The 14,193-nt window shown below is 47.3% G+C and overlaps 1 protein-coding gene across 1 annotated transcript in view; it reads right to left on the reverse strand.

Annotated features, from left to right (window-relative positions):
* Positions 1-5,793: 5,793 nt before the first annotated feature.
* Positions 5,794-14,193, reverse strand: part of Garem (GRB2 associated, regulator of MAPK1) — a gene marked incomplete at its 5' end in the record, with an annotated part of 194,003 nt that continues 185,603 nt past the window's right edge. The window contains 2 exon segments of the mRNA XM_005372754.2: positions 5,794-10,619; positions 11,960-12,126. Coding sequence (XP_005372811.1) covers positions 9,722-10,619; positions 11,960-12,126 — 1,065 coding nt within the window. The 3' untranslated portion in view covers positions 5,794-9,721.

A 14,193-nucleotide genomic window follows, 5' to 3' on the forward strand; every position in this document is an offset into this window, starting at 1 on the left:
ACGTGTCAGTAAGTAGAAGTACACTTCAGAATAATGATAAAAGTGGAGTGATTGTACATGCGGGTAACACAGTTGTTTATCCCTGTTGTCAAGTATAACCTAGTACACACAGCTGTATGTGCTGTCTTTTTTTTTTGGTTTTGGTTTTTCTTTGGTACCGGGAACTGAACTCACGACCTTGCACTTGCCAGGCAGGCGCTTTTGCCGCTGAACTAAATCCCCAGCCCCTGTCTGTGCTCTTTCTCTGCCTGCCTTGTGACCCGGGATGGCTCTGATGTCAGTAGGTGAGAGAAGTCTCTGGCACCATTACATTCTTATGGGACCACTTTCTGCGGTGTGGTCTGTTACTGACAGAGAGGTCGGCATGGGGCACCTGACTGTATTTACTGAAAAGGTGAATTTTTACTGTTTGGGAATGTTAGGCGCCTTCCCCAAATTGCCTTCGTGAATTAGCGCACAGGGCCACGTAGCAGCCGCCCTTCCTTCTTCCCTGTGCCGCCTCGGCCACAGGTTTCTCCCGTGCCGTCTGCCACGTGGGACTCTGCCTGTGAATACGAGCCCCGCCAGGAGAATCAGGCTAGAGAGCGTTCTTAAACTTCCCAGCGAGTTAGCTGCGGATAGAGTGGGAGAGCACAGCAGGAATTCGGGAAGTGCAAAGTTTGGGCGAAATCTAGTAAAGATCCAAGAAGTCCAGGGAAAGAGAAGCAACCGAGACTAGGAGAGGGAGGGAAGATGGCTTCTTTCACCTCAGCAAACAGCTGGGGTGGGACCAGCCGCAGCCTGGGCGGGGCGTCCCGAGGGCCCGCTGTGCCCCGTTCTGTTGCTAGCAATATGGCTGGCTTCTTCTCCACGTCCTCCAAAACCTAACGCATGCCCGGACACTAACCCACGCCAGGAGGGGACAAAGTCACAGTCAGGACGGGCGATGGGGTCTCTTATCAATGGCCAGTCTTGGCAACAGGGTAAGGCGGTGGAGAAACAAAATAAACCTGTGCCTCTGAAAGAAGCCAGCAAGGGTTAGACGACCAGTTTCCCTGGAGCCGTAGTCCTGGTGAGACAGACCAACAGTCACCCAAGTAAGGAGAACATGTACTTCATTTGTCCATCTTGTTTTTTTTTTTTTTTTTTTAATTTTCAGTACCAGGAATTGAACTCAGGACCCTGTACTTGCCAGGCAGGCACTTATGCCACTGAGCTATATCCTCGGCCCTTTTAAAAATTAAAAACGAGGATGGGGATTTAGCTCAGCCGCAAAGCGCCTGCCTGGCAAGCGCTAGGTAGTGAGTTCGGTTCCTGGTACTGGAGAAAAACCAAAAAAAAAAAAAAAAAAAAAAAAAAAAAAAAAATTAAAAACGAAAACAAAACAACAACAAAGACAATAACAAAACACAATAAAAACAATACAGAATTTCAAAACAAACGATAGGAAATTAACAATGGTTGCTGTATTACATATTGTTATCCTCAACATAGTTGCTCAGATCCATCTTGTATTTTAACTGTTCTTTTACAGTTAGTTATCTGCAAAAAAAGTTATCTCAGTTATCTGATAACTGAGAAAAGAATTAGTTATCTCAGTCTCTCAAGTACCAAACCATCAGTGATGAACTCACTCATGAATCACCCTCCTTTACGTGGTACCTAACAGCAGTATTTCTACAGGTTGCCTAGTCAGAACAGATAATGGTCCATCGTCCCTGATGATGAAGAGAGGGAAATTTCACTCCTCTGAAATGTGCCCCAGATAACTGGTATACACGCGGCTCAGTCCCAGTGACAGGATTTTAAGGGTTATTCTCATCTAATTGGAAAACAAGGAAGAAAATTTTGTCTCCTGGGCTGACAAAGCATATGACAGGAAAAGACCTGACTCACAGTCTATCTCCATGGAGGCACAGGTAAACATTTAAAAAATGGAGACATAAGTCACACACCATCAAATTAGATGAACGATTTAAGTTGCACAATGAGGCCCACAAGGAAGAACTGAGAACTGTTTCCTACAGGCCTGGGACCTGCTGCTCTGGAGATCTCTGAATACACAGAGACCTTCAAGAGGGTGAACATCCTGCCCACAACTCACTTTCTGAATTAAGTGGATTCCTGAGCGATCTTGTCACAAGGGTAGATCAGTTTCGTGACCTCTCAAGACTGAATGTACTTCAAGTGTAAAATAATTTACGTGGCTAAATGTTTTCAGCTTTGCATGGGGGCAAACAGGATATATATACAGAATTGGCATAGATGTATTGTCTTCATACAGACAAGGAACCAAAGGAGAGAGTTTTAGCCTGTTGGAGAGGGGACGGCATAAAAAGAAACGCAACACCAGCAGACCATTGTACAATATGCGGAACTGTGTTTCTGTGAACTGTGGCCCACCCAGAACAAACCCATTTCTCCACAACTCTTATTCATGAAACATGGCAGTGGGAAAGAACACAACACTGAGTGTATGAAAATGTTAAGAGAGAATGATACTGTTTCAAGATAGAAAATGATGACAAATGAAAAGCTGTTGGCAGTGTACTGCATTTGTAAAACAAAGTCACCTTGAACCGAGAGACTTGCTTTATCAGTAGCTGTGATAATGAGAGTGATAAAGAACATAAAGATGCTTTTTTTTTTCTTTAGAGTTTATCTTTTCTTAGTCCTCCCTTCCAGGATCACTTCAGTGAGTTTGCAGTTTGGCTTGAAGGTGGAGGAGAATCGGATATGCCCTTTCTCAGTTCTAACTTGAGAGTCAACATTAGCACGTTATGTGATAGATTTTTTGTTTCAAGTTAAGGGTTTTGCTGCTCATAATCAGCCAAAGGAATTGAAAAAGAAGAGGAAAGAGGAGGATGGAGAGGAGGGGGGAGTCACCGGGGGAGGAGAGGGGAGAGGAGGAGAAAGAAGAAAAAGCGCTTTTTGCTCCAGAGCTTCCGACTCACAGTATTCACTTTTGAAATTCCACAGACTCAGAACCAGGAAATAGCAGGGCATATGCCAGGTCAACTGTGTACTTTGAAAATCCTTCTACTGTGTTTTGAGTGGATATCTGGCTTGAAATAACTGCGCCATGACCCACTTCCAAATTGTCTTTTTTGAATCACTTCTGTGTATTCATTCCCACAGAGCACTTGGGTGGACTAAACATTTTTACTCTGTTCTGACCTTTGAATCACCACTGTGCTTCAGCAGTTGATTGGGGTAATCCTTGGGAGATCATGGGCCAGGTGGAAGAGCCTGACACCCTGTGGCTATATTTAGTACTACAGTTGTTTTTTCATCTTGGGGCAGGTATAAGCTCTTCCTGGTAGCTACCCTGGATACAGAAAGGTGGAAAATGTGAATATCCTTTTTTTTTTTTTTTTTTGTCATTTTAAGACAGGGTCTTGCTATGCAGTTCAGGCTGGCCTTGAGCTCACTCTGTAGCCCAGGCTGGTCTTGAACTCGCAACGATCCTCCTGCCTCAGCTTCCCAAGCGCTGGGATTCCAGGCGTGTGCCACCATGCCCGGCTTATAGGCTTTTTAATGTTTTACATTTTTCCCGTGCTACACCTGTCTTTTAGTATCTCCCCTGAGTCATCTTTTCTGATCAAAGAGCAGAAGATGTGCTCAGAGCCTCTACAGTATTTGATAAGCAAGAGTTTCTCTCCACCACCACTGGCTGGGGTGTGTTAGTTGTGGCATCCCGTGCACTACAGAGCCAGTGTGTTACTTTTCCAAGTTAAATGCTGAGGAACTGGGAGACAGTGTTGGAATGAAATGAATACATCACAACACCAGGAGAGTGTTCCAGTCTTTGTTCCGTCACAGCCCGTATCCCTGAGGAAAGTCACTACCATGCCTGGGTTTCATTCTTATGACGTTAAGAGGATGGGCCAGCTCATTGCCAAGGTCTCCGCTGCCTTCAGATACCCATGAGCTGCCCATGGGTTGTCTCCTAGGCCCCTAGCACACCTCCTGGCCAGCTTTGTTTAGAGGACTCATCATGGCTCCTGGCCCCCAGAGGACTCTTAGGTAGGTCAGCCAACCATATTTACTCCTTTTTGATGGCCTGTCTTTTGGAGCTAAGATTTGTGTCAGTCTGTGGGAGCGCACTGATCTCTTTGGTTCGTTTGATATCCATCAAACCATGGACGACAGTGGCCTAAACTGTGAGAAAATGTGTTCACTGATAAACGACGCAAACAACCTGATGTCTCTCAGCGAGTTCACGTCTTGCTCTCTTTTGTGTATTCGGATATGAGTACAGGTGCTCTGGTATCATCCATTTGAGTGTGTGTGGTGTGTGTGCGTGTGCATGTGTGCGTGTGTGTGGGGGATTGCACCAGGGTCTTACCTATACTAGCATGTGTTCTGCCACTGAGTTGCACATCCAGCTTTTCTCTGACTTAACTTCCTTCTCTGACCCTTACCTTGGGGCTGCAGTCTTGACCTTGATGGCCACCATCAGGAAGGTGAGGTTTTTCATGCTGGCATTCACAGAACCATAAGTAACATCTAATGTTTCTTTTCCTTTTTCCCCCCTGCTTTTCACTGCTCGGGAGTGAACCCAGGGAGCACTGAGCTACATCACCAGGCCTTTTTTTGTTGTTTTTGAGACAAGGTCTCATTAAGTAGCCAGGGAGGCCTTGAATTTGCAACCCTCCTGCCTCAGCCTCCTGAGTAGCTAGGATTACAGGCATGCACCCCTATGCTGAGCAGCATGTACTTTGAAAGGATATGAAGACATGTGCCCCAATTCCAAGAAGTTTCAATTCCCAAGGGAACACAGCTATCAGCAGAGAGGGGTGTAACCAAATCAGTCTGGGGATGACGGTGCAAACCAAAGGGTGTATATGAGTCATCCAAGGAGGAAGGGCCGAGGAGGCAGCTTAAGGTGGAAGTCATTTTGGCACAATAAGAATGTATCCGGTACGGTATTAATGTTTTAAATAAGGTTTTTTTTTTTTTTTTTTTTCAATTTCAGATGTATAGGAGTTAGAGGGCACTTTGTTCTAACCCCACTTATTTCTAAATTCAATTTTAGATGATGTGATGCCTAGTTTGAGGGGTTGAGGGTCCCAGTGTATACCTGATGTAAGTACCCCTGAGAGTTTGTGGTGGATCCTGGGATTGTTTAGCCAGCCCACGCTGAGCCCATGGGTTCTGCGGGCGTACACCACTGGAGTCCAGGGAAGTGGCGGCCCAAGGGTCCTGACGGTGCTTATCTCTGAGGAGTAGGAAGGCAGGACTGAAGCCTTAAATAGAAGGTAGAATGAACCATTTGGGCTGCTCTTAGTCTAGGTCAGAAGACTGCGGGCATACCATGTCAGGAGGCTACTTTATGCCATTCTGAGTACAATGAAAGCTCTTAACCTATCTTTTCTTGCTATCCTCCACCTTCTCTGTAAAACTTACTGGCAGATACCGCAGGAGGTGAAACGTTCACGACCCCCTTCTCTAGGACTCTTGACTACCTCTGCTATGTCGTCACTACATAAACTGAACCACAGCACAGTAGGGCAAAGACATGAATTTGCACTACCTTTTCCTCCACCCCACTTGAACATGCTGAAAGTCTTCACACTTCATCTACATTTGCCTCTTGCTACATCTCCTGACCACAGATAACTGGGTTCTCTTTGTTACCAGGTTACCTAGCTACCAACTTTTATGTACAATAGCTGTCATCTTCCATCTCTACATCCACAATGGACCCGCAGTGTTAAGTATCTGTGTAGACAGGTTCCCTGTGAGAAAGGGGAATAGACACCCATCCCTAGAAAACGGATCAGTCTGACTCACTGAGGAAAACTGCAAGAGCAACTTTGATAATTTCTTTATTCATAGACATTTCAGAACCATTTAAATCAACAGACAATGAACATTTCTTTAGACATAACATACTGTGTTTATCTTGAGGTACACATTGGGCCCCTTAGATAACGCGCTAGAAAGCAACACAACTGTTAACTTGTAGCTAACAACCCAAGTTTTCCAAGCCAAGAAACTGTAAAGATGGTTACAAAATTCTTCGAAAAGAATACACCATTTCCATGTAAGGAAAACTACTGAAATTCTTGAGTTCAATGTTTAGACTTAGCTGAATCAGTATTTGAAATGGAACTTATGTATGAAAACGGGAGAAAAAGCTTATAGCTAAGAAATGATCTGAGCCTTCCTGCATGAGATTGTAAACAGGGAACGCACAATCTGATAAGCTCTCTTAGAAAACTCATAGCCTAGAGTTTAGAGCAGCAAAACTACAGAAGACATCTGTGTACAGTTTTAACTGAAATCACGTTGACTTCTTGTCCCTGGCTATCACAATGAGACAAATTTGAAAACACCAATGGTGTTTGGAAAGTGAAGGACTCACTATCCATCCGTAGCAGCCCCCCGCACTTCCCAGGGAGGGGAACGGGATGTGCAGGGTGCCGCGCAGTGTGGGCAGAGGTGTTTGTGCGTGTCTGGAGTCAGCTGGGATGGGCTGTCATACTGTTTGCCATAGACTGTTGCATTTCTGTAGGAAACAATGAACACTGCAATTCAGCTGAATGGGCGGTTCGCTACAACTGCGCACACCGAGTGGTGTGGGGGCGCTGAAAGGGTGTAAGTATGCATTTCCCAGTGCAGAAAGTTGAGCAGTTCAACTTCAAGAAGAGCTAACTTGCCGGCGTTTACAAGCGCTTCCAAGATTCTGAGGAGCAACTGATCTGTGTGTTTGAGTTTTCCCTCTGAGTTGGGTCCACTTTGTACATCTGAGCTGCTTGGTCTGGTTTATTGCTGTACTTCTTTCCTGATGGGAGCCATGAAGATGACTTTAGCCACGAATTTATGGACTCAAGCAAAGGTCCCGTTCAGACAGCCCCTTCCCCCCAAGAACCCCAGGCACTCTTCTGATTGCGGGGAACCTGCCAGGAAAGGTGCACTCCTTCCTGACCGAGAGAAGCTTCTGTCTGGGGGGACCGCTCGCTCTCCCGTGAGGTCACAGCCCCGGAGAGGAAGTGCTGTTTGCCTCCTACTCTTGCTCTACACCGCTCGTCGTGATGCTGTGGCTACAGGTGCCTTGACCAGTCAAGTCCCCCACGGGCAGGTGCTCAGCCCAAGAACGGCGACTCGCATTGTTTGTGGCACTTTAGAGATGCCAGAAGGTATGACAATTTTTTAGAAAATACTAGAGTAAAGGGAAAGACGCTTTCTGCCTCAACCTACACCAGGTTCTACTGGCCACGGTGTTTGATACCTCACTGGAGCTGCCCGGCTCGTCTGTGGACGCCTGAGACGGGGCCCGCTTCTCTCCGTAATTCAGCTGCCTGGGAGCCCGTGTCGCTCTCACCCACACGTATGCGGGGTCAGCAGCTGTGAATTTAAACATGAACAACGCGAGTTTGGAGACGGCAGGAGCTGAGCCTTTGGTGAAGACGAGCGCGGCCGACAAAAGGTGCGCAGCGGACATACAATGCACACACGCGTCAAGGCCAGTCTCTGCCTTCAAGGGGTCTCCAGGGCACCGGTCAGTGTAAGCGAGGCATAAATAGGCTGAGACCAACATAAACACATGAGCAAAAAGACAACAACCCTCTTTTGTATGGGGTTTCTGCAAAGGAAAAAAAGATAAAAGGAGTCAGTGCTTACGCAGAACAACCTACCCAGTAACCCGAACCAGCCGGGGTCCTTGCTTCTGAGTTGGAAACTACATCCCAGAGCTGGGTGCTTCAAAACTGAAGGGGCCAGCGCTTGTCACTGCAAATACGCAGCTTTTCAATTGCGCCTCGCCTGTTTTTATTCAAAGAGAAGCTCTGCGGGGATAACTTGCTGAGGCGTTAGGCCCTCTCCCGGGAGCTTCATGGGTGCGGGGGGTATGGGTAGGAGTGCTGGACACATCTTCACAGATCTGTCAGTTCTGAAGAGGCCTCCAGGGGAAAATTTTACCGGGTATTCTTTTCACAAGGAGCATTAGTATTTACATTACGGGATGCAGGTCAGGAACAAAGGGAAAGAAAACCTTTTTGTTTACTTAAAAAGGAGCCCTACACTGGAAAATTCGAACAGGTATCAATTTAATTCAACTCTAAACCATGACATGAATTAAAAACAGCTTTCTAATGCCACGAAATAAAGATGCATTTCACAGGGCCACCAGCCCAGACTGGAGGGTCTCGTCTTTAAATGTTTGTTTTGGTGAGCAGAAAGGGGAGAGCATAAAACGACACAATCCTCGAAGTCATGAGGACACCCTGGGGCTGATCCGCTCCACCCAGGAGGCCACAGTGTGTACGTCAGTCACAGGCGACATGTTCAGAATCTGGGGACAGGCTCAGGGGCTGTTTGGAGGATCCCTTGTTCAGAGGACTAAAACTTTTCTAAGGTTCACAGTCCTTCAAGAAGTCAAGAAGGAGAATGACGGCATTATATTTGGAGTTTCAACTACATTTAGCAAACATTCTCACACTACCATCCTGGGATTCTCACAATATAAGCAGGGATGCATTTTCCTTATGAGAGAGGAAAGAGAAGCTTATGAAATTTAACACGTTCTCTCGATGATATCTTAGGAATTACCCACTGATGGAGCACACCAAGAGAAGGGTGGTGTGTCTGACCTCTGAGTTCTTTTAAAGCAAGAAGCATGTTGGGAACACCTCACACGCGCTGAGGCATCCTCCTCAGTAGCAGACGCCACAGGAGAAGTCCCTCAAGGCTGAGAATGGTCATTCAACATAAACTAATTTCTCCAGATGTTGGCACGGAAACACAAAAACCAACCCTACCATGGGCTTACATCACACGTAATTCTTCAGTTCAGATCTTTAGTGGTTCCTTCCAAGTTTTCAGTGGCGAAGCCTACTAAGCCTGAGCTTCCAAGTTCTCGTTTCTGAGAATCTCTGGAATCGTTCTGTCCACTGTTCCTTAGAGAATCCGCGTAGTTTACGGTCCCAAAACCTCAATGGATATTTGAAAGTGACTATCTAAAATATCAGATTCAAAATTATGTTTAAAACATAATACACAAGTGTGTATTGTGTACATATATACATATATAGATACGCACACGCACACCCCTATATATATATATTTCATTTTTTTTCTCTGCGCAATAAAATCTAGCAGCAGTTAGATCAATTATTGTGGTCATGAATTGTATTACTTCTAAGGAAATCATATATCCTTTATCAACATGACTAGGAAAACGCCTTTTAATAAAAAGATCCCCACCCACCAAGCATATAACATTAAAGTGTCATTTCATATCACTAACATTTTCAGGCACAAAAGTAAAACAGTTAGCATTAAGCAAGCCAAACAACAGAGCACAGAATATAGAGAATTGTCTAACATGAACTCTTCCCGAAGAGGGGAATTGCTCAAAAATGGTTTTTCTTTTCTTTCTTTCTTTTAAAGATTCTGATGTCTTTCGGCTTTGGCTATTTTGTAATAAATATCACACCTTCTCAAATAAACCTAGTGGGGTAAGAATGAGCTCTCTGAATATGCCTGTTTTGTTCTTTAGCAGCTGTTGGGTGTTGAGTGACGTACAAGGCACACCTCTAAGTGTTCTGTACAGTATCTTTATTGATGTACAAAATAGCCTGTTCACCATTCAAAAATGTAATCTGCATAGTAAGAGTTTCTCTTATCCCTATTTACAGAGAAGGTTTTAGTGCAAAAACATGACATTGTGTCCCAGCCCACCCCTTCTAGCACACACATTTATCAGTTTTGTTCCATGCTAGCTGGGTTTATTTGGCTATATTTTGGGCCTCCAGCCATTGATGAATTGCATTATTTTCTTCACCTGAAGTTTGCTTAATTTGAAATCCTCTGAAAGGATTTCTTCTGTTAGTTGAACGAGCAAATTCCCATCAATCTTTTCAGTGACAAAGAAGGATATGACGTCTTCGGACAAACCAATGAACCGTAGTGACTTGGACACTTCTTCTATAGAGAGCCCTGACAGCTCGGCGGGTGGCTGCCACGGGGAGCCGTCCCCGCAGGACCTGGGGGCTAGCTGGAGGTGCAGCGGAGAGGAGAAAGGGTAAGAGATGGAGAAGATGTCCTGCACGCCCTTTTTAACAAAGTACTGGTCCTCGGAGAGGTCCGGTGACCCCGACTTGGGGTCCTCCTCAGCACCATCAATTTTCAGAGGCAAAGGAGATGTTTCTGCAGCCGCTTTCTGTTCCACCGGCTTTGGGGCCCTGGGGGGTAAGGCAGGGCAGGACACGCTCTGCTTGGTCACGCCCGCTGCGAGGGTGCTCTCCTCTGTGCTCTCCAGCGAGTAGCTGGCTGACTTGGGACAACCCAGAGCACCGCTGCTGGCTTCTGCAGTGACTGCGCTGGGGGTGCTGCTCGGGAGCTCGGAGCCATCGAAATCAAAAGGTGCTGGGCAGTTTCTCTTTGGTGTGCCGGGTGTCTTCTGTCTGGGGTAACTGTAACTCCGGCTTGGCTCCAGCAGGAAGTCATTCCTGGTCTGGCTCTCCGACGCTCCCGAGTAATGGTTAGGCCACGAGAGCCGGGAGGACAGGGCTTCCGCAGAGGGACTTCCGAACGGGGACTTCGGCTCCGCGGCGTCGGCTTTCACCCGGTTACACGGATAGCAGGAAACGGGAGCACTTTCGGAAGGGCTCGTGTCACTTTTAGTAGCGCTGCTTAAAAAGCAAACACACAGGAGAGGAAATTAGTGTGTGTGTGTGGGGGACTCCAAGCCACATTCCGCACCCTCTCATTATCCACAATTCTAAGCAGAAAAATACAGCTAGGAAAAAACATATTTCATATCATGATTTCAGTAAAGTACCTGCTAACGTCATTTTTAACTAAGGAATCTAGTAAAATACATTCATAATTACGGAGATTTAAATGATTTAAAATGCTACAGTGGAGATAGAAAAAAATTTTTTTTAAGCTAATAAAGAAATCATTGTCAGTAAGTGTCTGGATTTTTATGATGAGGAAAATTCTCAGACTATGCTTTGGGCTTTGCACCAACAGACACCCGGACCGAGTGGTGAGCGGGTGCCACACACTTGTCATCCGTGCAGGACAACAGCATGACCGGCACGCCGCCCCATGACTCTGTTTCCACCCCAAAGTCTGAGACTCCCAGCCATGCTTTCGGTAAGACGCACGTCCTTGCCTTTGTATCTGTACAACTGAAGTTACACAAGAATTCTGATGGCCAGGGAATACTTCAAAATCCTGCAAAGAGAGCTGCTTTCAGCTTTAAGAGCACACGTGGCACGGGGCATCCCGCTGCACTGTTAAGAGTGACAATGGCACTACAGTGTGCTCAAAGGTGGGTGACCAGGTGACCCGGAAGGAGCAGCGACACCTGCAGCAGCAGCCTACACAAATGAAGTGAGACTTACACTGCTGCAAATTCACGTTTTCAAGGGCTGACCAAAGAGAAGTGGGGTGGATCTATTTTGATTCTCTGGACATAAATAGCTGCAAGTTACACAGAGATAGATTTTAACTTGATGACATGAACGATTTCTTTAAAAACAAACAGTGGCGCGTGCCAACAGCGGAATGGACCACGATGCAGAGGAAGTGAACTCGCAGCGCGGGGAGGGAAGGCTCGGACAGGAGGGATGACTGCCCGCGTGACAGCAATGGCCAAGAGGGCTCCTGACAGGGCAGAAATGCAGCGCCGAGCGCCCGGGGGACCCTTCCTCGCTAGGGCCCGGTGGAAGGTGCCGTCTGCTTATGTCAAAGTCAAGGTGGAAAGAACTAGATGCTGGCTTGTGAGAACAATGGGTCTGGGTCACTGAGTTTCTCACTGACCCCCGAGATACCTTTTCCCCAAGATTCTGGCTTCTCCATCCCAGGTCAAAACCAACAGGAGCTCTATCATACTCTTGCAGCAAAAATGCTTTCGACAGATAAAAGCCATTTCTTCTCCCACTACCCTGCCATGTGGTGTCCCCAAGGCCCAGGAACTGGCTGATGAGATGAGGTGGCGGAGGGCCCTGGCAGGCAGACTTACATGTTGTGCAGCCCTGAAGAATAGTAGGACAAGGTGGGGCTGGGAGAGCGAGTCTGTGGTCGCGCTGGCTTGACTGTGCGAGGAGGGATGGAGGGACTTGTGGACAAAGGCTTTGCGCTTCGGGGCGGAACAGGTGGGGCGTTCAGGAGTCGGCATTCTTCCCTGACCTGGCGCGGAAAAGAACACTCTAGGTTAGCGGCAGACTGACACGGCCCCGGGGCCCAGCTCCATCCTGCAGGGCGGAGTGGCTACTGTTAAAGAAGAGCAGCAGGGTGTGTGCAAGGGGGAGAGAAGACGGGAGCAAACAAGAAGGATGGTAAACATAGAGGCTGCCAGGATCAGAGCAGACGCCTGTCACGTAGCTGCTCGGAACAGACTGATGTTGAAAGAAACCGCTTGGCAAATGCCAGCTGCTTGGAAAGACAGCAAGTAATGCGCAACATGGCAAGTGAAAGTGGGTCTGGGTAGAGAGCCGGTGCAGCCTGAGGGGGAGCAGGCAGAGGTGTGAAGGACATGCGGCGGCAGGATGCTGACAGAGGGTGTACTCTCCTGTTGGGTTCTGTGTATTCACTGCTCTAAAGGGCTGTTTGCCTCACACTGGAAAAGGTAGACTTGCTACCTACCAGGCTCGAAGTTGTTCCTGCAGTTACGTTTGGGGGCTCTCCAACGTAAATGGGAACACAGCTCACCTGGGGACCTGGTTCAAAAGCAGATTCTAATACAGAAGACCCAGAGCAGGGCGGAGAGCCTGCATTTCTCATAGGCACCCAGATGTAAGGGATGCTGCCAGACCAGGGACCACACTCTGAGCAATGTGGCTAAAGAGGCTAGCGAGGCAGCTCTGCTATTCTAAAGTGTGGGCCTTCTAATAAGAGCTGCCTCTGCCTCTCTCTCAGGTTGGCGAGGATCTCAGTGACCCATGATGCGCATGGTCAGCAAGTCTGTCTGTCCTTACCCAAGCTTGCTTTCCAGCCCCTGCAGCCATTTACAAACACAATTCTTACCAAAGCAGTCGGCATTTGGCATGTACTTTCCCATACTAGACAGCAGGGGGCAGTTTATACCCGGTTCTGCTAGTCTACCCTACCCCGCAGAGGCAACAACCAATCCTCACTGTCAAAAATGCTGGCCCCGCCTGCTTCCAGGCCTTATTCTCATCAGATTTTTCACCTCTGCCTTCAACTCCTTTCAGTCCAAGCAGCTGTGGGGCCATAGAGACAAGTGAGCAGCAAGCTCCCGTTAGCTTCGGCGTTGAGTTTGCTGAGGACACAAGTGAATGGGCTCACGTCATTCCATCGCATCTTCCGCCACCTACACCGGCTGCGCCGGGCCTCCAACTGCCGTCCCAGGCCCGACTCACGGGCCAAAGAAAACCAGCCACGAAGGGAAATCCCGTGACCGTGAGCGAATCTGGGTGCTAAGTGCAATGGAAGCTATTTCAAGTCGCATCTGCTGCTCGTCTCCCTGGAACCAGGGATCACCACTCCTATCTGAAGGGCCCACACAGTCCCTAAGCGTTTTTCACCTGCAGAAGCTCTTCAAGCTAAAATAGAGCACCAGAGCTGTAGATTTCTTCCCCAGTAACTGCAGAGAAGATTTGGAAGGCAATGAGATTGAGATGGTGAGAGACGACTGGCCAGCTCTGGCAGCATTTCCGGGTCTTCCTCGGCGATGAGAACCACCCAGAGCACTGGAAGTCTGGCGGGGTCACCCCACTTCTAGGCCGTGTGGGAGCATCTTGTCATCATCTTCCTTCTGTCTGGTTAGAGACCCATATAACAGCTGTTTCTCTTCTTTCTCAGGGACGATCTACAGACTCTAGGGGGATGGGTATAATTTTATCACAGGAGTGCTTGGTTCAGTAATACAGTAACCGCAATCACCGAAGATGTAAGAAGGGGTCAGTTAATTTAATTTAAAAAATGAACAATCACTTCCCAGCGTCGGGCTGCAGTACAGCACCAGGGAAACATGGCTTAATGCTGAATTCAATTTAGAATTTTCTAAAGTTTGGAATTAGTCATTAAATATGACACCTCATTAGGGGCTGTTTACCTGAGATGTCAATTGTAATGTGCTGTGATATCAACTATAACATGCATTTAGTTTGCAATAATTGACTGATCTTAATCTTGCAACTTAGAGAAGAAGCCACTCGCATTTGAGTGTGACCTAAGGGAATAAGGAGTCCTCCCTTCCCGTTCTTATCACCAACCCCAGGCACTCAACGTCAC

This window comes from Chinchilla lanigera, unplaced genomic scaffold (assembly GCF_000276665.1).
Source record: "Chinchilla lanigera isolate Chin_1 unplaced genomic scaffold, ChiLan1.0 scaffold00001, whole genome shotgun sequence".
Taxonomy (NCBI): Eukaryota; Metazoa; Chordata; class Mammalia; order Rodentia; family Chinchillidae; genus Chinchilla; species Chinchilla lanigera.